Consider the following 26608-nt stretch of genomic DNA (forward strand, 5'->3'; position numbering starts at 1 on the left):
AATTGTGCTGCTGTCCGTCATTTTGTCACTTTTTGCACAATTTTGTGTCCTTAAAAATTCACTTTATTCATGAAGTTTAAATTAAAAATATTTTAAAAGAAAAACATGTTTTCAGATTTTCTTCTCTCTGGGCTATAAAAACATTGACCGGTTTGCCCCAGTTGGCCATGTACATTATTTTAAGGTTTCCATGGTAACAGGGCGAGCTGTAGGTTTGATGTCATCCTAAGTAAAAAAACAAAAATAACAAAATACGAATGAAAACAGCTGTGCAGTCCCTCTGTGAAGGCTATAACATTCAATCGGTCAACACGTCTTGAAGGAATAACGTATTTTATCAGACTGTGATGTCACACAGGAGCAGGTGCAGGAGGGTTGGTGAGCAGCGTTCACGTTGAATCACCTCCACATCTCACAGATTGAGGCTGAAAGGAGCTCAGAGCGAGATATTGTTGAAAGATATTGGTTAATAAAGCGTCTGAATGATGTGACGTAAATGCATCTTACAGATAAATCAATCATCTGTAAAATGCGGCAGAAATTTACGTTAAAGGTGAGTGATGTGGACACAAAAGCCTCCTGTTGCACTCGTTTGGCGCAGTCACCTGACGGGTGTGACTGATGACATCACAGTCACACCTTGGTGCTGGGGCCAATGTCCTCATCCTCTCCTCCTCCTTCTCCTTCCTCCTCCTGTTCGGGAAGCGGCAGGTCGTTGGACGCCCGGAAACCTGTGAAGGTGGGGCTGATGGGAAACCATCTGAGCCAGCGAGTCCGTTTGACCACGCCCATCACGAAAGGGAGATCGTAGGTGGAGGAGGAGGAAGAGGAGGTGGACCTCCAACCGACTAGCCCTCGCTCCTGTCTGGAACCTGAACACAGTGAAGAAAACATCCTGATGCCTGTTCTCCTGTGACCACAGCGCCCCCACAGGCCCGAACCGGTCACTACACACACAACATGTAAACTTGTGTGCTTGTGTCTCCAACAGTTACCCGACACACACACACACACACACACACACACACACACACACACACACACACACACACACACACACACAGATACACTCAAAACACACAGTGTTTATGTTTGTTTCTGTCCATCACTATGAGACGTTTCATGTCACGCCACACCGTCGCCCACGGCAACAGCTGACCCAGTCCCTGTGTGTATATGTGTTTGGTGTGTATTTCTACGTGTGTGTTTTGTGTGTGTGTGTGTGTGTGTGTGTGTGTGTGTGTGTGTGTGTGTGTGTGTGTGTGTGTGTGTGTGTGTGTGTGTGTGTATGCGCATATATAAATGTTTATATATCTGTGAGGGCCAGTTTGAGTTTTACATGATTTGAGAAAGCGTCCTCACTCTGTTTTAAGCTGTTTGAGAGATAAGACGTAGTTTTAAGCGTCGGTAAGGTGCGTGCGCGTGTTACCTGGTATTGTGTTGTCGAGACAAAACGCCAGAAAACCTCCAACAAACATCTCAGTGGACATAAGAACGGTCAGGATCTGATCCAGCTCGGCAAGACCTGAACACACAAAATGAACTGTAAGATCCACGTCTGAGATCGACGGAGAGGACAGATGTACATCTGTCAGATCTATACAGAGAACTCGTCAGTCGGTTAAACTGTGAGATTAATTTAAGTTAACAACTCCAGATCAGCAGATGAGTGTTCAGAAGACTCTTGAGTTTGTTAAGTTACCGTGGCGACGGCTAAATAAAGATTGAAAATTGAAAACTTAGCGTTGAATTTTACGAAACACAAAGATTGAGTATAGCTCTGATCTGCATCTACACACACACACACACACGCACACACACACACACAGGTAAACGCACAGACTCACCTGTCTGGATGACGTTTGGGTGCGTGTCCAGGTACGTCGGCAGCGTCAGACCAAAGAACATCGAGAACCCGAGCACAAAGAGATTTCGGGACGAGTTCAAATCAACCAGCTGCAGGTTGGACAGACCGACAGCTGTGATCATACCTGGGACACAGCGACACACCTGGCTGAGTATGACATCATCATCACATCTGGACTGACATTGGCGTCGCTAGCACACCTGTACGAGCGACCTGTGACCGCGACTCACCGAACAGCGTGCAGAACATTCCTCCGAGGATCGGATCCGGCAGCGAAGCGAACAGAGCCGTGAACTTCCCGACTGATCCAAGCAGGAACATGATGCCCGCTCCATATTGCACCACCCGCCTGCTGCCCACCTGCACACAGGGTCAAGGATTCAAACGCCCCCCCCCAGCATGAAGTGACCATCACGAGTCATTTAGAAGTCTCTATCAACCACGAGGTCCAGGTCCCAGATCGGTTACCTTGGTGATACCCAGGACGCCTATATTTGGACTGGAGGAGGTGGAACCGTTTCCTGTCCCTAAAAGACCAGCGATGATGCAGCAAAGACCCTCAGTGAAGATCCCCCTGAAACAAACCAATCGATGAACAAACACCACCCAACTGTTGCGAGACTGCCTCGTAACATTACTTCCTGTCTCACCTGTTGATGGCGTGGACTGGAGGGGGCGTGGCTCCAGAAAGACGAGCACAGGCGTAATAATCTCCGATTGACTCCACGATACCCGCCAGGGTCGCACTCAGCATCCCAAACATCCCGGCAACCGTTACCACCGGCAAACCCCACTGGCCTATCAGAGACCGGAAGGAGAAAGTGGAGATTTAATCATCATCATCAGGATCTGATTGCCGTAGGTCAACTGTGTGTGTGTGTGTGTGTGTGTGTTTTTTTTAGAGTCTGTGATTGGCTGATGTTGGGTGTCATACAAGGGTAGGGTACCCTGAACCAGGGTGATGACGTCATGATGTCCCCGCGGGCGTCAGTCCGAGCCTTGTATCCGTAGCGATCGGGGTCATTCGGCAGCAGGTTGGTCAGAGTGAGGATGTAGCAGATGAGCCAAACCAACATTATGGCGAGGATGATCTGAGAGACAACGGAGACAAACCCTAAGAGAGCTGACATCGCCACGTGGTTGACTTGTGTGTCTGTTTTTATTTACAGGAAACATCTTGAAGATCTGGACTCTGGCGAACGTCAGTCCGTTCTCTCTGCTGTAGACGGGAAAAGGAAGTGATGTCGACCTCAGGTACTGAGCAAACAGCACGATCAGCAAAATGCACCTGCAGAGTGAGAAAAGAGTAAAGAGACGGAACTGTCGACCTGTAAGTCTGAAGGTCAACCAAGGTGTTTATATTGACAGGTAACGGGCGTCTTACAGTGCCGACAGGCCCCAGTGGGACCCAGCTCGGTCCGCGGCGGTGGTGAAAGTCGACAGGCCGATCAGGGAGATGGTCGGAGTGATGGTGAGCGGGCCGATGTACTCCAACAACAAACCAGGTAAGCCACACAGACCAACCACCAGCTCCACCAGACTCGACATGATGATGGCCCCCTGGATCTACAAACAAACAGATGAACAAGCAAATCAACCAGTAGCTCCAGCAGACACAATGACGGGCCTCCTGGATCTGAGGTGGATCACCCCCTCCCCCCCAACACCCGCCACTCCATCTGAACCAACCGGACCTGCTGTGGAAGAAATGACCGTACCTCTCTTATGCGAGGCTGCCAGATGTGTGAGGTGTTCAGGGGAAGAGTCCCGTTCCCATAAATCTCCTCTGTTACGGAAAACGGCAATTCACATGATTATTATCACGCTCTTTATTTACAAATACAAAAATAAATAAATAATAACACCCGAACAAACTGGCTCACCTTCACTGGGACATTTCCAGCGGTCCAGACTGAGCATCGCCTGAGCAGGAATCAGAAAAGCAAACGCACTGGCCTGGAAGAGAGGAAGTCTAAAACAGAAAGACACACCGGTCAGACTCTCCTCCCTCAGACTCACTGGACTTCCTTCGGACTCACCTGACTCCCACGGTGGTCTGGATCAGAGTCGTGATTCCGACAGTGGTGAAGATGGTTCCAATCAGCTGACTGATGGTGTTCTGGTCTCGACCGACACACATGGCCTCGGCCAGTAGAAACGGCACCGCCACGGTGCCACTGAAACAGGTCAGGTAGTGCTGTGGACAAAATCAGCAGAGGTTGACATCAATCTTGATTGGACAAACGCACAGCTTGCTGTCATTGGTGTTTAACCCAGTAATCCTATTCCCCAGTAAGACTATTCCAAACCCAGTTTTACCTGCAATCCCAATAGAATACATAGATACCAGGGTGGCACATCTTCGATGGTGTAAATCATGTCTGACTCCTCCTTCTGCGCTGCCATTGGCTGTTTATCTTTTTTGTCTTCCCCCTTTGGCAGGTCAGTCCTGTCCATCTTGTGGCCTCGACCATCTGCCAGGTAATCAAGACTCTGATTGGACAAAGACAGAACACACGTTAACATTTGGTCCTTTTATAAAAACAAATGTCAGACGTGAAAACCAAACAGAGAGGAAACAAGAGACGCTTGTATCCCAAATAATGTCTTTTTTCTTCAAACGTCATCGTCCACGTCCTCACTACCGGTCCTCAGATAGATAGATGGACAAATACAGCCACACACACCCAGCAAAACACACACACACACACACACACACACACACTATAAATGATCAACACAAATCATAAATTGAAGTGACAGATCCGATAAAAAGATGTCACAGTGACCCAGAGGAACTTGAACTCTGGACAACACATTCCTGCTGGTGCTATTGCTACTGATTCTGCTACTGCTGCCTTTGTTACTGCCATGACTGATGCTACGACAGGAATCTGTAAAGGATCTGTCCGACTGTCCTTTTCCAGGTGATTTGGGGGGTTTCCATGGTTACCCGGGCGTGCGCCTGTAGCTTCGGTGTGTGGAAGTCAGAGTTTAACTGACCTGCTGTTTGTAGGTCAGCGCAGTTTGTGTTTTATTTGATCAGATGGGAAATTCATCTTCACATGTCATGAGTGTAATAAATAAACCGAAGACAGAAACACTTTAAGAAGCCACTTTTATCTGAAGCTGGATCAACTTTTCACCTGATCACCCTATGCTGCAGTCCACCCGTCCCACAGGCCACCTGTCCCACAGGCCACCTGTCCCGCAGGCCACCCATCCCACAGTCCACCCGTCCCACAGGTCACCCGTCCCTCAGGCCACCCGTCCCGCAGGACACCCGTCCCGCAGGACACCTGTTCTGCCGTCCAAGTAGCCCTATCTTCAGTCACTGGGGCAATAATTTACAGCCGGACCAAGACGTATTCAATAATCGATAGTCAGTTTACCTTACAGCTGTCCTCCATTTCACCTGCAGATGTCCGGTGTCTGGACGATCGACCACCAAAGACCGAGGAGAGGGTGAGAGAGAGAGAGAGAATAGGTTTTTGTTTTAGTGTTTCAGGTTGAAGTCCACAGAGATTACCAACAGATTATTAACCATCACGTGCATACATTTTTTTACTTCCGTCCTGGTAAGGACCCTGATCTTTAACCTCAACCCGATTCTAACCGGAACCCTATAAAACCAGGTCTTGACCCTCAAACAGCTCTTTGAAGATGGAAATGTTCCCACAGAGCAGAAATGTCCCCACAGGGCCGAAATGTCCCCACAGGGCAGAAATGTCCCCACAGGGTCAGCACTGTGTGGTTGTGATCTCTAACTGGTTGTTTATCAGTTACTTATCTGCCTACAAATACAGATGTGTCAGCAGGGAAATTTCCATTTACCTGCCCTGGTTCACAAAGAACATCTGAGTGCATACCAGTGTGAACTGATATGACAAATAATAATGAGTTCATAAATAATACAGACCTTCAACTCTGTTCCCCTGTTCAGTTCAGTCAGGACTACTCTGACAGCAACACAGCAGGACACAAACACAAGGTACACATGATCGCCATCATGTCTTCATTGGGCCACTTCAGGGAGTTCAATTGCAAAGTGAATCAACAACAGCGCAAAAAGGGGGTGTGGCAAGATGAAAGACGGAGAGTGTGGGAGGGTCTTGAAGGGACTTTGGAGGTTGGCCAAAAGGTGGCAGGAATCAGGAGTCAGTGGAAAGAGGAGCTGCAGGTGTCCTGAAAGTTTTCAACATGATTAACCCTCATGTTGTCCTTGGATCAAAATGACCCGCAGCTGTGTTCAACCAAGTTCTATTTTATTTTCATATTTTTTGGGGATCATTGGTGACAAGGAGGCTGTGAGGGTTTCTTTAAAGAATGATGACCAATGATCCCCAAAAAAATGTAAAAATATAGAAATAGAATAGAACTTGGTTGAACACAGCTGTGGGTCATTTTGACCCGAGGACATCACGAGGGTTAAGATTTTTAACCAAGCAGCAATCTCCTGGGCTGAAAGACGAAGTGCTGATAACCTGCAGTTCCTTGAATGACCACTTTAGGCTCACTCCAAAAGTTAGCCAGTCCCCATGAACCCCCATGGTAAAATGCTTTACTTTACAGCACAAATAAATATGTTTACACAGGGGTTTATGTAACTTACCCATTTAAATCCCATAAAGGCTTTTAGCGAGGGGTTCGGATCAGCCAGAGACACAAGAAACTGAGCTTCAAAATCGCTCTTCAGGAAACAAATGGATGAAGTCATGGAGGCTTCATCCATTTAACTTGCTGTCTGAGCTTCAGGAGCAGCTGGCACCTCACTTCTTGTTTCATTTTCTATTTTGAGTTTGATTTTATATTCTTCTGTCAAATCCAAAAACTCTTCAGCTCTGCAGAAGAAACACGTTTGTTTTTTCGATATCGAATCGAATTAAAAATCTGTTTTCTAAAAAATAAAACCCAATAGCACATTAAACTGTTTCACACATGCAGCCTTTTATTGCATTTATCATCTGAAGTTTGTACACAATGTTACAATAATAATAATAATAATAATAATAATAATAATAATTTTCCTTTTTGCATCATTTTCACAAAAGAAATAAAAATATCTGTGAGGACAAATCAAACCTTCAAATAACCTTCAGATCAGTTTTGAGTGGTTCAGACTAGTTTAAACCAGTTGAAACCAGTTGCAATGAGTTCAGACCAGTTTGGACCAGTTGAAACCACTTCAGACTTGTTGAAACCAGTTGAAAATATTTTAAACTGGTTCAGCCAAATTTAAACCAGTTGAAACTGGTTCGGACCAGTTTGGATCAGTGGAACTAGTTCAGACTGTAGATCGGTTTCCTTGTTCTCAGCCGTAAAAACAGAAATATAAAATCTCTGAGTCTGGTTTCACATTTGTCACGTGTCTGTTTATTAGACTGAAGAATCTGCTGATTACAGATGAACCATTGGGGCTGATTATTGATAATCGATCAGGTTTGAGGTGAGTCCAGCTTTGTTCTGTCCTCTGAGTGGCTCTGAGGGGTTAAAGTCAGAAAATCTTTAAAAGTTTGAATTATAAAAAAAATAATTCATTTTTAAATCTGTTGAATGTGAGTTTCAGTTCATTTAAAGAGTTGTGTCAAAACTTTTCCGATGCTGATAGCAAAACTGCAGATAAAAACTGAACTTTGTTTTCTGATTAAAAACACTAGTTTCAAAGGAAAGTTTTGCTGGCGCTGCGATACGCGATGAGGGGACCGATTCATGTAAAACATGCAGGTCTTAGGTTTCTAACATGTTTTTGAGTCTTTCACTTCAAAAACCAACAAAACCGGTGAAAACAGTGGAATCTGCCTTCGAGTATCCAACGCAACATTTTTTTTGTTTCTGATTCGAGTTTGAATGTGAAAATCTCAACTGATCAGGAAGCAGAAAAAGTTTCCGACAGTCGGATGACGCGAGAAAAGATTTAGTTTCATACAGAAACAGAGTCAGCTGATCTCATTTAGTTCCAACAGTGGAGTTCAAGCACACTAAGAAGAGGGGCGAAATCATTCCTGTGCAATGTGAACCTTACACCTGATCGATAATCAATAAACCACCTGTTGGTCATGCTGACAAGTGCTGTATTAGCAGTTTCCACCTGTTTCCAGTCTTTGAGCTAAGCTAAGCTAACAGTTTCCACCTGTTTCCAGTCTTTGTGCTAAGCTAGGCTAACATGTCTCATTTGTCTGACTAAAATTTTGGACTGGGCGGGGGGGAAGGAGGCGGAGACTCAGGTTTTTTAGAAAGAGAGATGTTGTGTTCAGGTGCAGTGGTAAAGTCTGTAAAACTGAGCTCCTGCAGGTCGACAGGTGAGTGACACAAATTAGACCGCGTTTCCATGGAGAGCGTCGTTCAAACTGTAAGGTCAAACTGTGAACTGATTGATCACCGGTTGATTGTTTATCTATCTGATTGCTGATTGGAGGACGCAAAATTATGACATACGATGTTACTGATCTGAAACTGGTACCCATGGAAACACTTGGTGATCAGATCAACCTGATCAATACATTTCCCTCTTTTAATAAATATAAACTCTTCACTTAAATAATTACTGATTATTGATTATTTATGTCCATGTGATCGATCTCCAGCTGCTCTGACCCCGCCCACAGCCTCTAAGCCAACCACAGTGCAGGATTCTCAGTGTCAGCAGCTCTTCAACGTCGTGCTGCAGAGAGAGAGAGAATGCATCGTTTACAATTGATGTACAAACCAGGATCAATCAGTCAATCAATCAATCAATCAATCAAACAATTAATCACAATAACAGTCTGCTCTGGGTCTGAATACTTTTAAACTGTTTACTTTTAAAAACTAGTTTGTAGCTTTTGAGCAGAACGATAATAATAAAATTAAAAAAAGATCAATATTTCATCAATGAGGATGATCCAGGTGAGTTTTAAAATCTTTCAACTGTTTCTATAGGATTGACTCTCTTTTTTGTTACCAGGAAATAAAAAAAAACATCTGACTGCAGAGATCGACGAGAGACCCGTGTAGGTCATATAGTCTGTAATCATTAGGTCATTATGGATCAATAAACACAAAGCTCCGATCGCAGATTCAAGAGATAACTGAGAAAACGTTCTCTTCAGTAATAAGTTTTGGTCTTTCTGCTCTCGATGTTTACAGTGTGCTGCTTTAAAGTTCAGACTTTTATTTTGGTAAGAAAACATTCTAGCTCCATAACAGAAACGTGTTATTTTCTAGGGACAGACAAATGACAGCAGCATGAGTTTGTGACATCACAAACTTACAGAAGTCCAAATGGTACAGTTGCAGAATACGGGCTGTGAGCATTTTCTCTGTATGTGTGTGGGAGGGGGGGAGGGGGAGGAGGAGGGAGACAGGGGGAGGGGGCCTTTAAATTTGGACTATTATTCAAGTTGAAGTCATTTCATTCTTCGAGCTTTCTATTCCTGAGGTTTGTGTTTGAGGTCTCACTGCTACGACAACAGACCAGGACCCGACCCGTGACTTGGACTCGCATCTCCCAGCAAAATGAAGGCGGAGGATGACCTCCGACAGGTGAGTCAGAGGTCACTCATCACACTTTTCACACTATTTATCCAGTACCTGATCACATGCTCCAGGACATATCCGGTACCTGCCGGTTTTTTTTTTTTTAGTTTTTTTCCCACTCTGGTGATCAGAGGTGTTTTTTTTTTTTTTTTTACCTGAAATCAGCAACACGTCACATTGTCAGATTCAAACCTGCTGACATTTCAATTTAATGAAAATCTTTGTTTACAGGTTAGTATCCAAAATCGTTAAGAAATCTCTGAACACAAACAGAAACCAGTCCGCACATATTGCTGATATTTCTGGTAAAAAGCAGCTCTGGAGACCCATTTACCAAACATCTGTTTGCAGGTGAGAAAATCTGAGGTCTTGCAGCCAGCGTACCGCTGAGCAAGGGCACTGACGGGCCTCCTACAGTAAACCACCACCACAGAAGAAGAGTGAAAGGGTTTCAAATGACGACGACGACGATTCAAAGAGAAGTTTGACAGTTTATTAATAGATTTAAAACAGGAGAAAAAAAAAAAAAACATGTACACAGGTCGACTCAGATGGGTTCTTGTCTCCTTTTTGTTTCTGATATTTTGTCCAAACAGGTTTTTAGTTCAGAATCTCTGATCTGCAAACAGACGGTAAAAAGAGTCTGACAGCTGAAACTACAAACAGCAGAGAGGGGGAAAAAAAAAAAAAAAAAAAAAAAATCCACCTTCATCTTCATCATCATCATCATTATCAGAGAGCAGAGCAGCTGTCCGGTCAGTGCGTCCTACCTGTCCGTCTGTCGATAAAACTCGGGGCTTTCGAAATATAGAAGGAGAGAAGATGTCGGCGACATCGTCCGCACAAAATATCTCCGAACTCCTAATTCAAAGTATTTCTCACAAAACTGCAGCTTCGTAGTTTCTAATCAAACACCAAATGTGGCCATCAACAACTTGGGGATGAACATTTTCGGGATTTATTCTTCTATTAGTCAAACTTCACGCCCCCTCCATTCATAAACTCGAGCTAAATAAATAGAAAAAAAAAACCACCAGGCGAAGCTCGCCATCGATTATCGATTTGTAGATAGACCGCCGGGTCGACGCTTCGTTCCCCAAACGACTGTGGTTGACTTTTTAAAATGCCAGTTTTACCTGTCGAGAGTTTTGCGCTGCACCTGTTTTGATGACTTAAATGACTGAAACTCACTGATCCCCGATCAGTCTGATGGATTTGACGGAGCCCCAGATGTTAAGCGGGGATCCTGCTCCACAAAGGGGCTCTTTTAGTGTGGATCGACTGCATCGTAGTTACCGTGGCAACGGCAACGAGTACCCGTACGAGTAACTTCAAATGAGCCAATCAGACAACAGGTGACATCACAGCTGCCATAATGACCACCTCGGTCTGCTGTCACGATGAAGTTAAAACCTTCAGACAGTCTGGGCCGCCGACTCCAGCTCTGGACTATGTTTGGGACCCTCGGCCTCAGTTTGAACAACACTTTTGTGTTTCACAGTTTCATTTCTTATCTGTTGGGACTCTCTGAACGGAAACAGAGCTTCTATTGAGAAAAAAACCCCGAAATAAAACGGCTTCAGTCTGTGGACGTTCCTCAGCAGAACCCAGAGGAACCAAACCAGGAAGTGTCGTGTCAGCCCGTCACAGCTTTTCACACCCGCCACCGCCAGACCGACCCGCTCAACACACCTCGCAAAACTGAATCAAAACTCAAACGTAAAGAAAAATCAGGATCCAGAAGAAAAAAAAATCTTTCTAATCAAACGATCTTTCTAATCGATCGATCAATCGATTGATCGACCGATCAATCCAACACTTCCGCTTGTCTGCACAGCTGAGCATCGCCTAGCAACCGATAGCTTTAGGTCTAGCATTTGGATCTTAGTGTTTATACTCAACATAATCATAGATGTGTGACATCACCGTGACATCATTTGACACAGATCTGTCAGCTGATCATCATCAGACTCTATTCATCACAGCAGCTCTCCAGTGATTCACATGTCTTAGGACAAAAACAAATAATAATATTAATGTGATGATTGCACAGGTGGATCCTGCATTTCCCACGACGACCGGCACAGCCAGTTAGTGACTGGCTGTCTCGCGACATCATTATGGGCGTGATCATGAAATCATAGCGACCCTAAAATAAAAGAACCTGGCGGCGACGAGACGGTGAGGAGAGTTGAAACGCTGTCGCTGACAGACACCTGCTAAATCTGAGGACTTCTGTGAGGACAGGAGGAGGTGACTGCAGGGATAAGCCCCGCCCCGCACCCGCTGGAACACTGACAGGTAACCCAGAAGCTCCTCCCCCTCTCCTCCTCCTCTCCTCCTCCTCTCCTCTCCTCTCCTCTCCTCTCCTCTCCTCTCCTCTCCGAACAGGAAACAGAAACCTGAACATCGTCCATCTGTCTGTGTCGGCATCTGACCGACAGACAGGTATCAGTCTGGGCGTTTAGCTCCTCCCACCTTGTGTAAGGGGTGGGGCACGTGTGGCGGGCTGAGGTGGGAGGTGGGAGCGGGAAAGGGGGGGGGGAGTGTTGGCAGCAGTAGCCGATGCTACGTCTCGAACTGCGTGAGCAGCGCCCGGACTTCGGGCGTCAGCTGCTTGGCGGCACTGGCGGCCTCGGCGATGGCGCGGCGGTACGGCCCCTTCCTCTTCCTGTCGAAGCGGGACTGGAAGGTCTCGAGGAAAGGTGACAGCTGGTTGAGCGGCAGGAAGGAAGTGGTGGGCGAGCCGAACCAGGAGACCCGCGCCTCCTGCCGCACCGACAGCCCCGTATCGCCGCGCCGCGCCACCGTGATGCCGAGCACGCGCGCCGGCCACCAGGGGAAGCCGTATATTTTAGCCCAGACGATGTCGCCGACGCACACGGTCCGACCGTCGGGCAGCGGACACTTGGACACCGATTTGGAGTAGACGGAGGACGACGTCGAAGACGAGGAGGACGAGGAGGAAGTGGAAGACTTACGGCGCCTCTTCAGTTCACCTCCCTCCTCCTCCTCCTCCTCGCCGCCGCCGGCCTGCGCCTCCTCGCCGTCGGCTCTGGGGGGAGGGGTGGCGGGAGAAGAAGGGGGGGGGCAACGGGGTGCTAACGTGGAGGAGGAGGGGAGGGGAGCAGGAGGACAGGATGAGGAGGGTGGGTCTCCAGGTGGGGGGAGGTCAAAGGTCTCTGTGGAGCTGCACTCTGAGTGGGAGGAGTCCAGGGAAGAGGAGGAGGAAGAGGAGGTGGGGGGAGGAGGCTCAACTACCTGCCCATCACCATCCCGCCCCCCCTGATCCACCCCTTCTTCCACGGGGGGGCGGGCCTCCTGCAACTCCACAGCAATGCTGACTGCACACAAGGGAGGGGGCGATGGGGGAGAAACTGTTGTTGAAGGAGGGGGCAGGGCTATAGGAGGAGTCGGGTTTGGCATGGGGGCGGGGCCTAGTGCAGATTTGGGAGGTGACGAGCGAGCGCTCTGTTTGGGCGGGGATGCAGAGGAAGAGGAGGAGCACGGCGCCTGGCTGTCGTCGGTACGATACCTTTGGGGTTTGAGGCGCATTCTGGGCGGGAGCGCCGTGTGGGCGCTCGAGCTGACGGCGGCGCCGCTGAGGTGCTGCAGGCGGCGGGTGAAGTGGACCTTCTGGTTGTGGTTCTGCAGGGCCGCTGCTCTCGTCACAGCCTTAGTGTGCTGCTGGCTCTGGTTCTGGTTCTGGCTCTGGTTCTGGCTCTGATCTTTGGGCCGACGATGCGGTGCTGGCTGCGAGTTCCTTGCCTTCTTGAGAACCTGCCGCGCTTTGGAGCGGTCGACGGCAGAACCTTTGGCCAGAACCTTCTTAGAGTTCAGCTTCAGACACATGCGGTTGGACGAGGCTGACGACGAGGACGAGGATGAAGCCACGCCCCTCAGTACACGGCGAGAGGACGACGACGACGATGATGAAGATGAGACACGTATCCCTGATGACGAGCGTCTGTCGGCGGCGGTCCGCCCGCCCTTGTCGTCACTCCTCAGCCGTTTCACCTCCGTGGAGATCGGCGCCTCGGCCGGCCTGCGCCGCCGGGACGCCTCCTCGGCCCTCAGCTCCACCGGGCCCCGCCGCGCCTCCCTGTGCCCACCGGACGCCACCACACCTTTGCATTTGTCACAGAGCACCTGACGGGGGCGGAGCTTGATGGCGTTCATGATGGATGTGGGCTCCTCGCAGCGATAGCGCCGCTTGGGCCGTTTGATCTTGCGTGGCGGCGGCTGAGGTAAGGCCTGGTTGTAGGTGTCCCTGATGAACAGAGGAGGGGGGTAAGGCGCCCCCTCCTGGAAGAGCGGCGGCGGCTTGGAGGTCCAGGGGTGAGGAGGAGGAGGAGGAGGAGGAGGTGAAGGAGGTGGAGGAGGGGGCGGGGGACTGACGGTGACCTCTTCCTGTTTGGTGGACAGGTCGTCCTTGGTAACCGGCTGCGGAGACATTGGAGGTCGACTTCGGTCGTCTCTTCTGGGAAACTCTGTGATGGGAATACCGTACGGCCCGAACCTGGAAACACACACACACACACACACACACACACACACACACACACACACACACACACACACACGTTAAAAACACTTTGGAAATAGTAAACTTTTTTGCTAAAATGACCATCCCCAGTAAATACACGTTTATTTACGGACGTTTGTTCTGAAAGTGAAATGTAAAAGAGAGAGAGAGCAAATAAAATTAAGAAAACCTTTTTTTTTAATTATTTTTTAGTCAGCAGGTTTTATTTCTCTGATTATTTATAGCCTGTAATATTCAGTGAAGTGCAGCGCTGCAACGATATGTTGACAGAAAGAAAATTAAATCAACAAAAATACCAAGATTTACATGTTTGTACTGAAATAAATGATGTTTCATAATCAATCAAGAACAAATATTGGAGTTTCAGTTATTTTATATTTCAGCATGATTGACTTTCTTTCAGATGTTAGTTATTGTGTATTGATCCCTGATGGTGTGAAGCAATCACATGTTGAATAAAACTTATTTTTGTATTTATTTTAATATATATATTTTTTATAGGAAGTTGTACCTTTTAGAAACGTCCATCAAAACCCCAGAGAACACCTTCTCCCCCAGCCGGAAGGACACCACCAGTGCGTCATCAATGACGTGGTCCAGGGAGACCCGGACCTCGGACCCGAGACTCAGATCCAACACGGAGGTGAGCGGAGGAGCAAGGCCCGGTTCGCGACCGGACGAGTCCTCTCCAGCGGGTTTCTCTTGCTTAACGGACTCCGGTACCAGTCGCCTCTTCGGGGACCGGCAGGGCGGGGACGAGTCTCGCAGGCCGCGGCCCGCCGGCTCTTCGTTCACCGCTGAGTTTTTAACGTACCCGGTGTCCGGGTCCGGGCCGTCCGGGACAGATAGGCGGTCCGCGGTACCGTCCAACATGGCGTCCTCCGCGGGCCCAGGCATCAGCTCCGGTTGGACAAGAGCCGTGTAGCCGCGGTCTCGGCCCGCGGTCTCGGCACGGTCCGTCGTCACGTTGGTGGTCGGTTCCGCCGGTTCGGCCAGAGACAGGCCGGCCTCAGTGACGGGCGGGGGGGCCGGGAAGGAGTGCAAGAAGACGGCAGAGGGCTGCGGGTCCGGCAGGATGCTGCGGTACGCCTCCTGCACAGAAACGTTCCCGCCGCCTTCAGGATCCCCCGGCAGTCCGGGAGAGAACCGGTCCATGGTGATCCGGTCCACCGGAAGGGTACTGATCAGTTCGTCGTTAACTGCGCTCTCGGGGAGCCCTTTTCCCGCCGCGGGCTCCAGCTCCGGCCTGACATGGCGGCCCTCGCCGTCCCTACCATCTTCCAACCGCGGGACGGCCAGCTCCGCCGCCGGGCCGGACTCCCGCGGCCCCTCGCACTCCAGCGGGGGCCCTCGGAGTCCCGGACCTACCGGGCCCGGTTCTAGTGGGCCCTCGTCGTCCGTCGCCGCGGTTGTTGTTGTGGTCGGAACCGCCGCAGCTCCTGGCTCTGCAGCCACGGCCGCCATTTTCTTCCGCTGTGCTGCCGAGCAGCACTTCGCCCCGCCCTCCCGCAAGGGCGCAGGTGCACAGCCAATGGCTGGAGGCCCTGTCATTCAAAAGAAACGAGGCGCAGCGTCCTTTCTGATTGGTTGACTCTGTCAGAATCTGTTGCGTCAGACGGCCGCCAGGGGGCGTTTATCGACACAACATACAAAAACATGAGTAAAGATCAATACACAGCTGATCATCAGTAGTTCTTACCTGATCCACCAGTATCTAATCTGATCACCTCACCTGAACATCCAACTGATAACGCTCACTGATAAACTGAATTAATATGTAAAAAAAAATTGTTTGCAATTTTGAGTCTTTTCTCCTGAATAGATTAAACCAACCAATATGTGATCATTGTTGCTCATCAACAAACAAACGGCAGCAGCTCTGTGTTTTAATCAGCACAATATTTCATTCAAGTTGTTTGATTTGTCTTTTGTTGTTACTTCATGAACTTCAGCGCCACTGTACCTCGCCAGAATATTTCCATTTCCTGCCGCTGCTTTGTCTCAATAAAATGTTTCTTGAATATAATCATTTAGTAAAACATGATTAATTGTTACAGATTAACATAATTGACATTTAACTGCTTCTGGATAATTAATCAAATAATAAAATAGTTATTTTTTTACCTGGAGTTAATGATTAGACAATATACACCCTTTTTTTGCTGCTATTAACTTTTTTTTAAATTATTATTAAAGACTTTTACTTGAAAGGAAATATTTTTATATGGTAGTATGATGCTGGTTATGGTACTGTAACTGGATTCACTGTGGGGTGGAAATGTGATTACCCTGTATAATCTGATGACTGGAACTGTAAAATAAAGTGATCAATAGACAAGAACTAGGCTGCTGTTTTGATTCTGATGGTTTTTTTTTTACGAGTATCTGAATAGTTCATACTTTAAAAATATCCCAAGTGTCAACATCTGTCTGCATGCTACAGGAACTGTGTTTTAAGATTAAATCAAGTTGTATTTAATAATCTAGTGAAAAAAAAAATAACAGAAACCCAGTGAAAAAATGATTAATCTAGCTCTTTGTTTACTGGTACAGTAAAAATCTTCAAACTTTATTTTGATAGATATGAAATAATGTCATTTATCTTTGCTGTTATTTTTTATTCTAGTGTTTTTTAGTAGAACATCATCCACAAAATAGAATTTTTTTTTTTAATGTATTTTGTCTGATAATCATGCAGAAGAGATGAGGGTCTGACAGGTATTATTTTTAAGGCTGCATATCCATCCTCCTCCAGCTGTGAATATGTGAAGAGCTGAACACGGGGAGCTGCTGTCGTCAGTTAGAAACAAAGGGAGACGGGCTTAATGTAGCCTGACAGTCAAAACCCAGGAAAAAGCAATGTGTGGGGACTCACAGTGACTCAATACTGTTTTATTTAATGACTACAGTCTTTTTTTTTTGTCACACTGTGCCTGTACACTGGTTCATGAAATAATCTGAGATCAAGCAGTGTTATTAGTGTGTTACAATCACGACAACCTTCATTATACATTATCGATTCATGTTTGATAACAGAAACTGTTGAAAACGTGTCTTCAGTTCCACACGTTTTCAGACATTATCACACTGTTTTCCACACCTGTTCCATGGAGATCTCATCAGTCAATCTATGATTAAACACCTACATTCATTCATTTAGACTGATTTTAAATAGGCTATTAAAATGGGTATTTTTTTTCTCAGAAAAATGAATGTTCTGTAAGAGAAAACACCTTTTCGCTGAATTGTCGATTTTCATTAGTTCCTTTTTTTTTTTTTAATTAGCGACTCCTCGTCTGTTTGGTGGAGGTTTAGTCCATTTTTCGTTGGTCCTGACTTTGGGATGTGGTGTTGCCCGATTGGTTAGAGGGCATTGAGTCCGGTCTCTTCTGTTTCCTTCAAGTCTTTTAAAGCAACGCCGTCCTTTAAGACCACGCCCTCATGAGATAGGGTACCGTCAAGGGAGACCAGACCCTCCTTTAGAGACATGCCCTCTTTATGTCGGGAGGCGGGGCTTCTTCCAGACCTTCGCTCACACAGATATTGATATTTATTTGTCAGGTATTGATGCGACAATGAAATGAATCTAAAGCTTCTTGCAATGCCAATGCCGTAAATGAAGCTGCCACAGTTAATTAATGTTAATGTTGCCGATGAAACTAAGCTCACCATTTCTCCTCCACGTCTTCAATGGTGTCGGGCAGCGGTATGTTGAGTGTCTCCGGAAGGAAGCAAGCAAAGCCTCCGGCGAGCACTGCTGCCCCCCCGTACACCAAACTGGGCAGAGCGGGGAGTACCTGGGAAATGTAGTCCATCAGTACAGTCAGTAACACCTCCTTTCTTCACTGATCTCTTTGCTGAAGATCTGATTAATGTTGTAAGATCAATCTCTATGCTGACAATGTGATGTTGTTAATGAACTAACACTGAAAACAGTTCAGAGGACAGTAATGGAGATCAGTGACACTGATTTGTGCTTTTATTTTGTGTTGTGACAAAATTATGTCCGTATTGATGTCTGCCGCATCAATAAAGAGTACAAACATATATTGTGGTTTTGAGATGTTTGGGTCGGTGACATCACCTCGTCTAGGATGAGTACGGCTGGGGCTGCCATGCTGCCGACTCTGGCCATCGTGGAGACGAAGCCCATCCCCGTCTGCCTGAAAGCGCGGGAGCACGTAATGCGATCAGTACTTCGCAAAGCAGCTGACGACCAGTGGAAGCGGATGTGAGTTTGAAGTCAGGTCTCACCTGATGATGGTGGGGTAGAGCTCTCCGGTGTACAGGTAGACGGTGGTGAAGGAGGCTGAGGTGAAACCTTTACCTAGACAGGCCAGCGTGGTCCTGAGTGTCTGCATGTCTGTGGAGGGTGAGACGAGAAAAGGTACTGAAGTACATCTGTGTTGGAAAGACCAGTGTATTTAGATGCTATCATTTAAAAAAATGGAATCGGAACCAGAACCAGAATCACAATAAGAGTCCGATCAGCATCAGGTTACCTGTGGGGACGAAGATGTTGGCGAAGATGATGGTGGCTGACAGGAAGAGACAGGCTGCTTGAGAGACCCGCCTCCCCAGGTAAGTGAGCGTGCCCAGAGCCAACAGTTTGGCGGGAAAATCTACAGCTCCAAAGATGATCTGCATCAGGTAAATACCCACCTGGAATAACAAACAGCTAATCAGAAAGCAGCTCAGTATAAAAAAAAAATTATAAAAAAAAAAAAGCCGATAGGATGAGAAGATATAAACCAGCTGGGAAAAAAAAAACAACCTCCAAACAAGACAGGACAGGTATACAGGTGGACAGGATGTCAAACAACTTACCCCAAATTTCTGCAGGTCCATTGCCAAACCGTAGTACGCAAAACTGGTGGCGAACCTGTGGACGGACAGATAAACAGGTACATACACGACTGAACCTCATTGGTTGTCATGTTCAACAAATAAAAACATTTAAATAAATTAATCAAAATGAATAAATAAATATAGGAATAGGTGAATTAAGACAGGGCGAGGTAAAGCAGTTAAAAAGTTAGATCAGGTGAACCAGTGAACAGGTAAGCAGGGGAACAGGTAAGCAGGGGAACAGGTGAACAGGTGAAGAGGTGAACAAGTAAGCAGGTGAACAGGTAAACAGGTGAACAGGTAAGCAGGTGAACAGGTAAGCAGGGGAACAGGTGAACAGGTGAACAAGTAAGCAGGTGAACAGGTAAACAGGTGAACAAGTAAGCAGGTGAACAAGTAAGCAGGTGAACAAGTAAGCAGGTGAACAAGCAAACAGGTGTATTTCTGACCAGACAGCAATCAGACAGATGGAGATGCGTCTCATCCCCCTGGTCTTCAGCAGGTCAAACGCTGTGAGCGACTTTTGAGTCGACTCAATCTCCTTCCTCATGTGAGAGTGGAGCACCTGCAGTCACATGGCACAGAGCTCAGCTTCTGATTGGACAGAACATGTTTATAATGTAAACATGATGGGCAGACGGACAGGTTACCTCAATTGTTAACTTGTCCACCATCTCTGGTTTTCCGTTGATTCGCGCCACCCGGTGAAGACTTTTCAGAGCATCTTCGGACCGACGGTTCAGAACCAACCAACGAGCCGACTCCGAATACCACCTGACCAATCACAGAGCAGAAATGGTAGAACTACCTGACCAATCACAGAGCAGGCAGATGTGAGACTTTTATTTTGAAAGCATGCGCTAACCAGCTGTAGGCGAAGAACAGAAGCTGAGGAGCACAAACGACCAGCTGCAGCTTCCTCCAGTCTCTCAGCCAATAGGCAAGCCCCGCCAAGACCATCTGACCAAAGGTGAAGAAAAAGGAGGTGAGCGTGCCCACTAATGTTCTCTCTTTGGTCGGGATCCACTCCACCTCTGAGAACAGAAAGGTGGACGGTGAGACAGGTAGACAGACAGGTAATAAGGTACAGGTAATAAAGTGAACAGGTAGGTGAGTACTTAGTGAGACTCCGTTGAGGATGACTCCAGACACCGCCATCCCAGTCAGAAACCTGAAAATGCAGTAGACGGTGTACGTAGGAGAGAGGGCGGAGCTACAGCCGAGCACGGCCACCTGTAGGTACGACCATATAAGGACAGACCGCCTCCCAAACCTGAGAGACAGACAGAGAGATGGTGGTCCAGAATAGATGGGAAGACTTCATAGGTTTAAAAAAAAAAAAAAAAAAAAAAAAAAAAAAAAAAAAAAAAGGTCAGGCTCACCTGTCTGACAGGCCGCCATAAACGATGGCTCCTGTTAAAACTCCACCCATATAAATGGTCTGAATCATCTGTTTGAGGGGACGCGAAGAACAGACCAGACCCCACTGACAGACAGAAACAGAGAAAGGATTGAGCCACAAAGATGCTACCTCTTAAAATATCATCGTTAATAATCATTTGCCTCAGCAGCGTTACCTCGGAGACGGTGGTGGCCAAAAACTCAGAGCGGTCGAAGGTCCATCCGTCCAAGCACTCTTCAGTCTGTAGCTGGCTGACGTTACCCGAGCTGTTTATGGCTAACAGTTGCCATTGAGGCTCCGTGTACCTGGGCAAACAGGAAATGATGTCAGGGGGGCAATTTATTTAGTCAAAGAAGCGCATCACGAAGAGGACGTTGACGTTACCTCCTGCAGCGGTCCAGTCGATTTCCCAAAGAGTCTGGAGGGATGAAAGCTTTCAGCAGCTGCTTCTCATCCACCTAAAAAACAAGTGCTCGTTTTCAACAGTCAGACCGAGCAGCCAATTGGAGCAGAGCGTCACACACTGTTAATCCGATTGCCGGGCAAGTCGGGTTACCTGGTAGGAGTGTGACAAGTTCTGCAGGCTGTAATTGGCCGGCAGGCTGCAGTGGTGTGTGGGGACTCCTGAGACGAAGTTGTTCAGCAGGTTCTGACTGGCCATCATCAAACCAGGTAAACTGATCAGGGTCACATGGATCCACTGGTACCGGCCGAAACCACCCACCTCGCCACGGCAACCACGGGGACGGGAAACATACGTCACACACCTGCTTCACACACCTGTTCCACCTGGACAGGTGTTCAGCCTGACTCATTGCGAGTAATCAGATTACATGGACCCGGTGATCGGATTAAATCAGCAACAGTAAAATGGTCTCACCTCTTCCAGCAGGTCAGCGAAGCCCATCTTAACAACAACAACAACAACAACAACAAGAGGCGTCTCGTGTTTTCAAGATGTGAGCTTCAGTTCCATCAGAGCAGACCTGAGAATAAAACAAATAAAACTAATGAACAAAGGTTTGGATCAAACTGAAACACCAAAACTGTTCCAGACCTCCTCCAAACTTTCCAAAACCGTCTTCCGAACAATCCAAACCTCCTCCGAACTTTTTCTAAACTTCAGTGATTTCCCTGCAAGACTCTGGTGTGTCTCCGCACTTTATTCACTTGAAGTCTACAGAAGAGGACTCGGGTCGCCTGCAGTCGCTGTTTTTTTTTTTTTTTTACACTAAACTGAACTAAAATATTATGAAATATTTGTACGTCTGGTGAGAGTTCTTAAAAGATTACTGAGGCTGCAGCAGAAAAAAACAAAACAAAACACAAAGAAAAGAGGATTTTCTCCACAAATCGGTGAGAGCGTACTTACAGTGTGAAGGCTTCCAGATGACTAGCTGGAGTGGAGGAGTGGACAGATGTATGGAAGGAGAGGGAGAAGTGTGCAGCAGAAGAAAATAGATGACTGAACATTAATAAGTAACTTTAACATGAAAAGATAACCATCTGTCTGTTTGTCACCTGTTTTAAGTTAATATATGTTTGTTAAAGATAAAAACCACATCTTTTTACTTCAGCCTTTAACTAGTTATTCTTGAAGCCCTCTTGCATTTTTAATTACTATTGCTAATTTTATATTTTAATTCTATTTGTGTTTAATTGCCTCTATTCTCATGCATCTCATTCATTTCTATATTTTTAAATGTTCCTTTATATCAGTTTTTGTGTCAAACACTGCATGTTATTTTCTTGCTACATTTCTTGTATGAAAGGCGATCTACAAATGAAGTTTATTATCATTATTCAGTATCAGAAAAAAATAAAAATAAAAACAAATGAAACAAACTTTAAATGTAAGATTTTTTTAAAAATAAGTGGTTATATTCAGTACTTCTTGTTACTGTGTCACAATAAGAGCCGTTCTAAGTTCAGCAGGAAATTTTGAAAACTTTTTAAAATCTTTCCCAAAATCTATTCCAAACCTCTCCAGGTCTCCTCGGAACATTTCCAGGTCCTTCCAGGCCCGACTCGCCCCAGCAGAGTTTAGTGACTCATCAAAAGCTCAGTTTGTTTTTGTGTTCTCGCTCCTCGCTGAGATTTTCTGTCGTGGAATTCGTCCGACTGAGTTTCAGTCAACAAACAACTCAGCGGGTTTCAGATCGACGACGACGCAGCTGAAACACGGAGGACAGAGAGACGCGATAACATACATGTTCATGAACACTCAACAAGCAGCAGGTCACGGGTCAAAAGTCAAACTGATTTCGTGAACATGTCGGCGAGTTCAGACGTCTTCGGCGGGCTGAACCTGGGAGAACAGCTGTGAGACGTGGTAAAATACCAGATGACCAACATGAAAGTGCAGCTGACGAAATCTGCAGTGATGACGTGATGAACGGTGCCGACGTGGAGAAGAATCTCAAAGGGTTTCAAACATCTCATCAAAGAACCGAGAGGAAAAAAAAAGGAGAATCGACCCAGTGTTGGTGTGCTGTTCCTAATAAAGTGAATATGACTATGTTATTGGATAAACCCGACCTCCCTCTTCACCAACTACTGCAGGGACAGCGCAACACTTTCTCCACCATCATTCAGCTCCACTGTCACGAGGACAGACACAGGAGATCCTTCACGATACGAGATGATTCCAGATACGAGAGATGATTCCAGATACGAGAGATGATTCCAGATACGGGAGATGATTCCAGATATGAGAGATGATTCCAGATACGAGAGATGATTCCTGCTCAGTGCAATCAGACTGTTCAATAACTCACCTCTGGCCAAATCCATCCCACATCATCATTAACACCGTTTCACTGTTGTTTAATGTAATCTAATTTAATTTAATTATCTGTCTATCTGTCTGTCTTAACATACGTGTAGAAGAAATCACCACTACAGTAGTTTTTTTTCATCACAAATCCCAGCATGCCTCTCACCAGCTCAGGAGATCAGTGTGTTAGTCGATTATTAATTCACCTTCTGTACATTAGACATTCATTGATGGTGTGACGCATCAACGATAATCAGTTATTGAAGTGGTATTTTCGAAGGCTTTATTTACTAGGGTGTCTTGTATCTGACATTTGTTGGTCCATTGTGAAGTCATGAATATGCAGGAAAAAAGTGGATAAATCCAAGTAGACTGGAAGATGTGGAGAGACTTTCCTGCCAAAACAAACAAACTAAACATGTTTAAAAATGCCCTTGTAATACACATAGATATATGCAAATAGACAACATCATTACCAGACACCATTAAAGATCCCACATTGTATACATTCAATTTTCTTTTTTTTCATATAAAGCAGGTGTATAGGTGAAATATAAATATTCAAAACACGCGTAGAAACGCAGAGTTCGCAACGGTGCTGTTTGGACCTCCGTGAGTTTGCGATGTCACAAACTCACTCTAAAAACGATAAAACCTTTGTGAACAATAAGACTTCAGATAATTTATCACTTTTGACGAAACCAACAAAGTTCAAATAAGATACACTTAAGTCATTGCAGAGAACTTTCAATTAAAGTTTTTCTTATAATATATTTTTTGAAAGTACAAGTACAGTACAATTATTTTAAAGTGTGTTAAAAGTTTGAAAATAGGTGAAAGCGTGACTTTTGTATACTTTCTATATATTTGCAGAAAGTACACTTTTTTGCTCGTATATTTTCAGTGTATTGGATTCCACATGTTCATCATGACTCGGCAGTTCAAAACCTTCCATGTTGAACATTAAACACAACACAGACAAACTCTGCAATCATTGTTGTGTGCCGTTGGCGCACAAACAGTTGGCTCTGACCTGCAGACCGACCGCTGATTGGCCTGTGACATAACAGCTGTTCCTTCTGGCAAAAAACTCAGACAAAAAAAAAACAAAACTCGTAAAATCTCCACTTCAATGTCAACCGTGACTTTTCACCCAATTCAGGTGTACTGACGTACTCGAAACAGACATGTGAAGAACTTCACTGAAACTTTAAGACTTAAAAGATCAAATCTTATTCTGAGCAATGACTGATGTTGATAATGAAGTTCGGTTTGTTGTCAAAACTTTATATCCTTTAAAAACATTTTTAAAAATAACACATCGGCAGACGACTTGAAATCAAAACATTTAAAACAGATTCAGTCCGATTTCATTTATTATTCACAGAAAACAGATGACCGTTTGTCCCTGAAGGGGTCTTTATGTTTGGCACTGGATGCAGACTGAGGCGTAAATATCAAACTAAATCAAGTAAATAAATATTGTTAATACACACGCCTGCAGAAAAAATTTGAACTACAAAAATATACATTAAGTGAAAAAAGGTCAAAACTCTGTCGCTAAAATTCAGAGTTTTTTCAATGGAGTTCTGCATTAAAACCACAAGACCGACTGAGTATTTTGTCACTTCAGTTAAAAGACAGAAAATTAAAAAAACAACAAGACAAATATCTACAAAGTGTAACCGAGTTGTCCAATCAGATGAGGTGCAGCCAGCATCACGAGCTGTGATTGGTGGATGAAGTTTTACAGCGTGGTGAGGAACTCTCTGACCTGCAGACAAAATAAAACTTGTGTGAACAGAGCTGAAGCCCAAATAAAAATCCAATCCGAACTAAGAGGCTGTCAAAATAAAAGCTCGGATAAACGTATTAACATAAAACAAACCCTGTCGACAACGGTTGATTCGATTGTTCTTGAAATCGTCGTCGACATCCAGGGCGAGAACAGGAAGTTCATTCAGATAATCGAAGTCCAACCTGAACACAAAGAGACAGGATAACGCAAACGTCCTTGTAATTCAGACAGACCCTGAACGCACCGCTGAAACAGGAGATTAACAGGCTCAGAATTAATCCGAGTCCAGACTGAGACGCACAGACAATTAAAACTTCATTGTCAAAAAAATAAATAAACACCCGAACTGAGCGCGCTCGGTTGCATCGTTACCCGAGATTCCTGCGGTGAAGCCGGGCTCCTCCTCTCGACCCCCGACGGGGCGACCGCTGCATACAGCGCTGAAATATTCAGAGAATCAAAGCGGACCCTGAAGGCAGCACCGAGATGTAGCGGTGCAAGAAGTAGTACGATTTAAGAGGCGCAGTAGCGGTAGTAGTAGTAGTAGTAGTATTACCTGTGGCGGTGCTCTCACGTAGATGATGGCGTCGAGGTAAACACACAGGCGGTACACGAGGTTGCTGCAGGAACGGTTTCCATGGTTACCTGTCCGAGGAGACGGAGCGCTCGAAGAACTGAACGGGTTTTTCGGCCCGCCGAAGTTCGATGGACGGAGGCTGAAGCTGAGAACGAACTCTGCTGAGACACGTGTAACTCTGCCCAACAGGTAGATGGTTCGTCCCTCTGAAAACAGAACCACCGCACGAGGACAGGTGGGCGGAGTCAGGCGCAAAGTCACCTGGAAGGTGTAGGGTTTGTTTTTTTGTCATAGACATCTGCAGCGGGTTTCCTCCACTCGTCTGAGACGAACTCGGGGCTCCCGCAGGAGTAAACAAACGCAGGTGAACACACACACACACACACACACACACACACACACACACACACATCAGCGCAGGTGCGTTCACCTGGCAGACGTCACCGCTGTCGTTCTGGACGTTGCACCATTTGCCATGTTGGGTTCAGGAATCACCTCCCAGTCCTCCCACACGGCCTGCAGGGATCGCACGGGTGTGGACTTTCCTGCAGCTGGAAAACACACACACACACACACACACACACACACACACACACACTGATCACACTGGTCTGGTAAGATAAGTCGACTAACACAACAAGGAGAGGCTCCACTTTCCTCGTTACCGGAACAAAACAACTCCAGGTGAAATTCTGAAATCATATTTGTTTGAGCAGAAAAAAATATCAAAAAAAGGTTTTTATTTTTTATTTATTTATTTTTTTCCAATGGGACCAAAAGCCTTGTTCACCAGTGTAATTACTGCTCCTACATTTAAGATGATAAAACAATATTTATAGGCTTCAATTGACAGTTTTGTTAATGTAAATGCATAAATTGTATTTATTTATTTTTTTTAACTGTAAATACGATTAATAATTATTCATAATCAGCTGTTCGGCTGGAGAACTCACCGATGGAGATCTTCTTCTCTCGGCGGGAGAAGCTGCTGTCTGGACTGACGGAGACGGAGCACGGCCTCTTCGGTGGGTGGGGTCGCCATCTTTAACTGAGGACCATAACAGTTCTCCACCTTCTGTTATTGATGTTTGTCGTTGTTTTGTTTTCCGGGTGGCGGAGGAACCAGCTGACCGCCGATGCGCGAGGTCTCCCTGAAGTTAAACCGCGCGCGCTGACAAGACTTCGTTTGCGGGGGCGGGGCTGAACAGGAGCAGAGATATTTTATGACTTGTGCTGCGAAGAGGTCTCACTCCGCTCCTGTTTTTGCGGTTTAAATAAA

At 46.1% G+C, this 26608-nt stretch overlaps 3 protein-coding genes and 1 long non-coding RNA gene across 6 annotated transcripts; all 4 read right to left on the reverse strand.

Moving 5' to 3' along the window:
* On the reverse strand, positions 1-5413 carry slc23a1 (solute carrier family 23 member 1). Its single transcript, XM_069145301.1, has 14 exons — positions 5260-5413; positions 4187-4360; positions 3907-4064; positions 3751-3839; positions 3586-3653; positions 3252-3433; positions 3035-3155; positions 2802-2958; positions 2518-2665; positions 2336-2441; positions 2098-2227; positions 1848-1991; positions 1430-1525; positions 1-872 (listed from the first exon to the last, which is right to left on the reverse strand). The coding sequence occupies exons 1-14, from the start codon at positions 5275-5277 to the stop codon at positions 634-636; spliced, it is 1830 nt and encodes a 609-aa protein (XP_069001402.1). The 5' UTR covers positions 5278-5413; the 3' UTR covers positions 1-633.
* A 4448-nt stretch (positions 5414-9861) lies between these two features.
* Positions 9862-15410, reverse strand: pwwp2a (PWWP domain containing 2A). The gene is made up of 2 exons (XM_069145302.1): positions 14440-15410; positions 9862-13901 (listed from the first exon to the last, which is right to left on the reverse strand). Exons 1-2 carry the CDS (start codon positions 15390-15392, stop codon positions 11951-11953), a joined length of 2904 nt encoding a protein of 967 aa, XP_069001403.1. The 5' UTR covers positions 15393-15410; the 3' UTR covers positions 9862-11950.
* A 1265-nt stretch (positions 15411-16675) lies between these two features.
* On the reverse strand, positions 16676-22203 carry oatx (organic anion transporter X). 3 transcript variants are annotated; one of them, XM_069145304.1, is made up of 16 exons: positions 22161-22203; positions 21059-21164; positions 20735-20902; positions 20563-20636; positions 20354-20483; positions 20159-20262; positions 19895-20049; positions 19642-19810; positions 19427-19550; positions 19226-19341; positions 18756-18810; positions 18431-18590; positions 18183-18291; positions 18013-18091; positions 17598-17725; positions 16676-17454 (listed from the first exon to the last, which is right to left on the reverse strand). In XM_069145304.1, exons 2-16 carry the CDS (start codon positions 21083-21085, stop codon positions 17292-17294), a joined length of 1761 nt encoding a protein of 586 aa, XP_069001405.1. In that variant the 5' UTR covers positions 21086-21164; positions 22161-22203; the 3' UTR covers positions 16676-17291. The 3 variants fall into 3 exon arrangements, with proteins under 3 accessions (XP_069001405.1, XP_069001404.1, XP_069001407.1); XM_069145303.1 differs by lacking the exon at positions 22161-22203 and adding an exon at positions 21551-21569; XM_069145306.1 differs by lacking the exon at positions 22161-22203 and having other exon boundaries at positions 21059-21201.
* A 2140-nt stretch (positions 22204-24343) lies between these two features.
* LOC138195661 (uncharacterized) lies at positions 24344-25388 on the reverse strand. The gene is made up of 4 exons (XR_011178027.1): positions 25309-25388; positions 25125-25192; positions 24843-24934; positions 24344-24728 (listed from the first exon to the last, which is right to left on the reverse strand). It is a non-coding gene; the product is annotated as an uncharacterized lncRNA (long non-coding RNA).
* Between the last annotated feature and the right edge of the window lie 1220 nt (positions 25389-26608).

The sequence above is a fragment of the Embiotoca jacksoni genome, unplaced genomic scaffold, assembly GCF_022577435.1.
Source record: "Embiotoca jacksoni isolate LCO1_2020_lvr unplaced genomic scaffold, fEmbJac1.0.p SCAF_120, whole genome shotgun sequence".
Taxonomy (NCBI): Eukaryota; Metazoa; Chordata; class Actinopteri; family Embiotocidae; genus Embiotoca; species Embiotoca jacksoni.

Excerpts from the sequence above, each read along its gene's own strand:
- slc23a1 (XM_069145301.1), bottom strand. Across the intron at positions 4,065-4,186 it reads GTATTCTATTGGGATTGCAG|CACTACCTGACCTGTTTCAG; the intron begins GTAAAACTGGGT and ends TTTTGTCCACAG. Across the intron at positions 2,666-2,801 it reads GTTCAGGGTACCCTACCCTT|GCCAGTGGGGTTTGCCGGTG; the intron begins GTATGACACCCA and ends GGTCTCTGATAG.
- pwwp2a (XM_069145302.1), bottom strand. The coding sequence starts at position 15,392 with ATGGCGGCCGTGGCTGCAGAGCCAGGAGCTGCGGCGGTTCCGACCACA. Across the intron at positions 13,902-14,439 it reads TTGATGGACGTTTCTAAAAG|GTTCGGGCCGTACGGTATTC; the intron begins GTACAACTTCCT and ends GTGTGTTTCCAG.
- oatx (XM_069145304.1), bottom strand. The coding sequence starts at position 21,085 with ATGGGCTTCGCTGACCTGCTGGAAGAG. Across the intron at positions 19,811-19,894 it reads CCTCAACGGAGTCTCACTAA|AGGTGGAGTGGATCCCGACC; the intron begins GTACTCACCTAC and ends TTCTGTTCTCAG. Across the intron at positions 18,292-18,430 it reads CAACATCTTCGTCCCCACAG|ACATGCAGACACTCAGGACC; the intron begins GTAACCTGATGC and ends CACCCTCCACAG.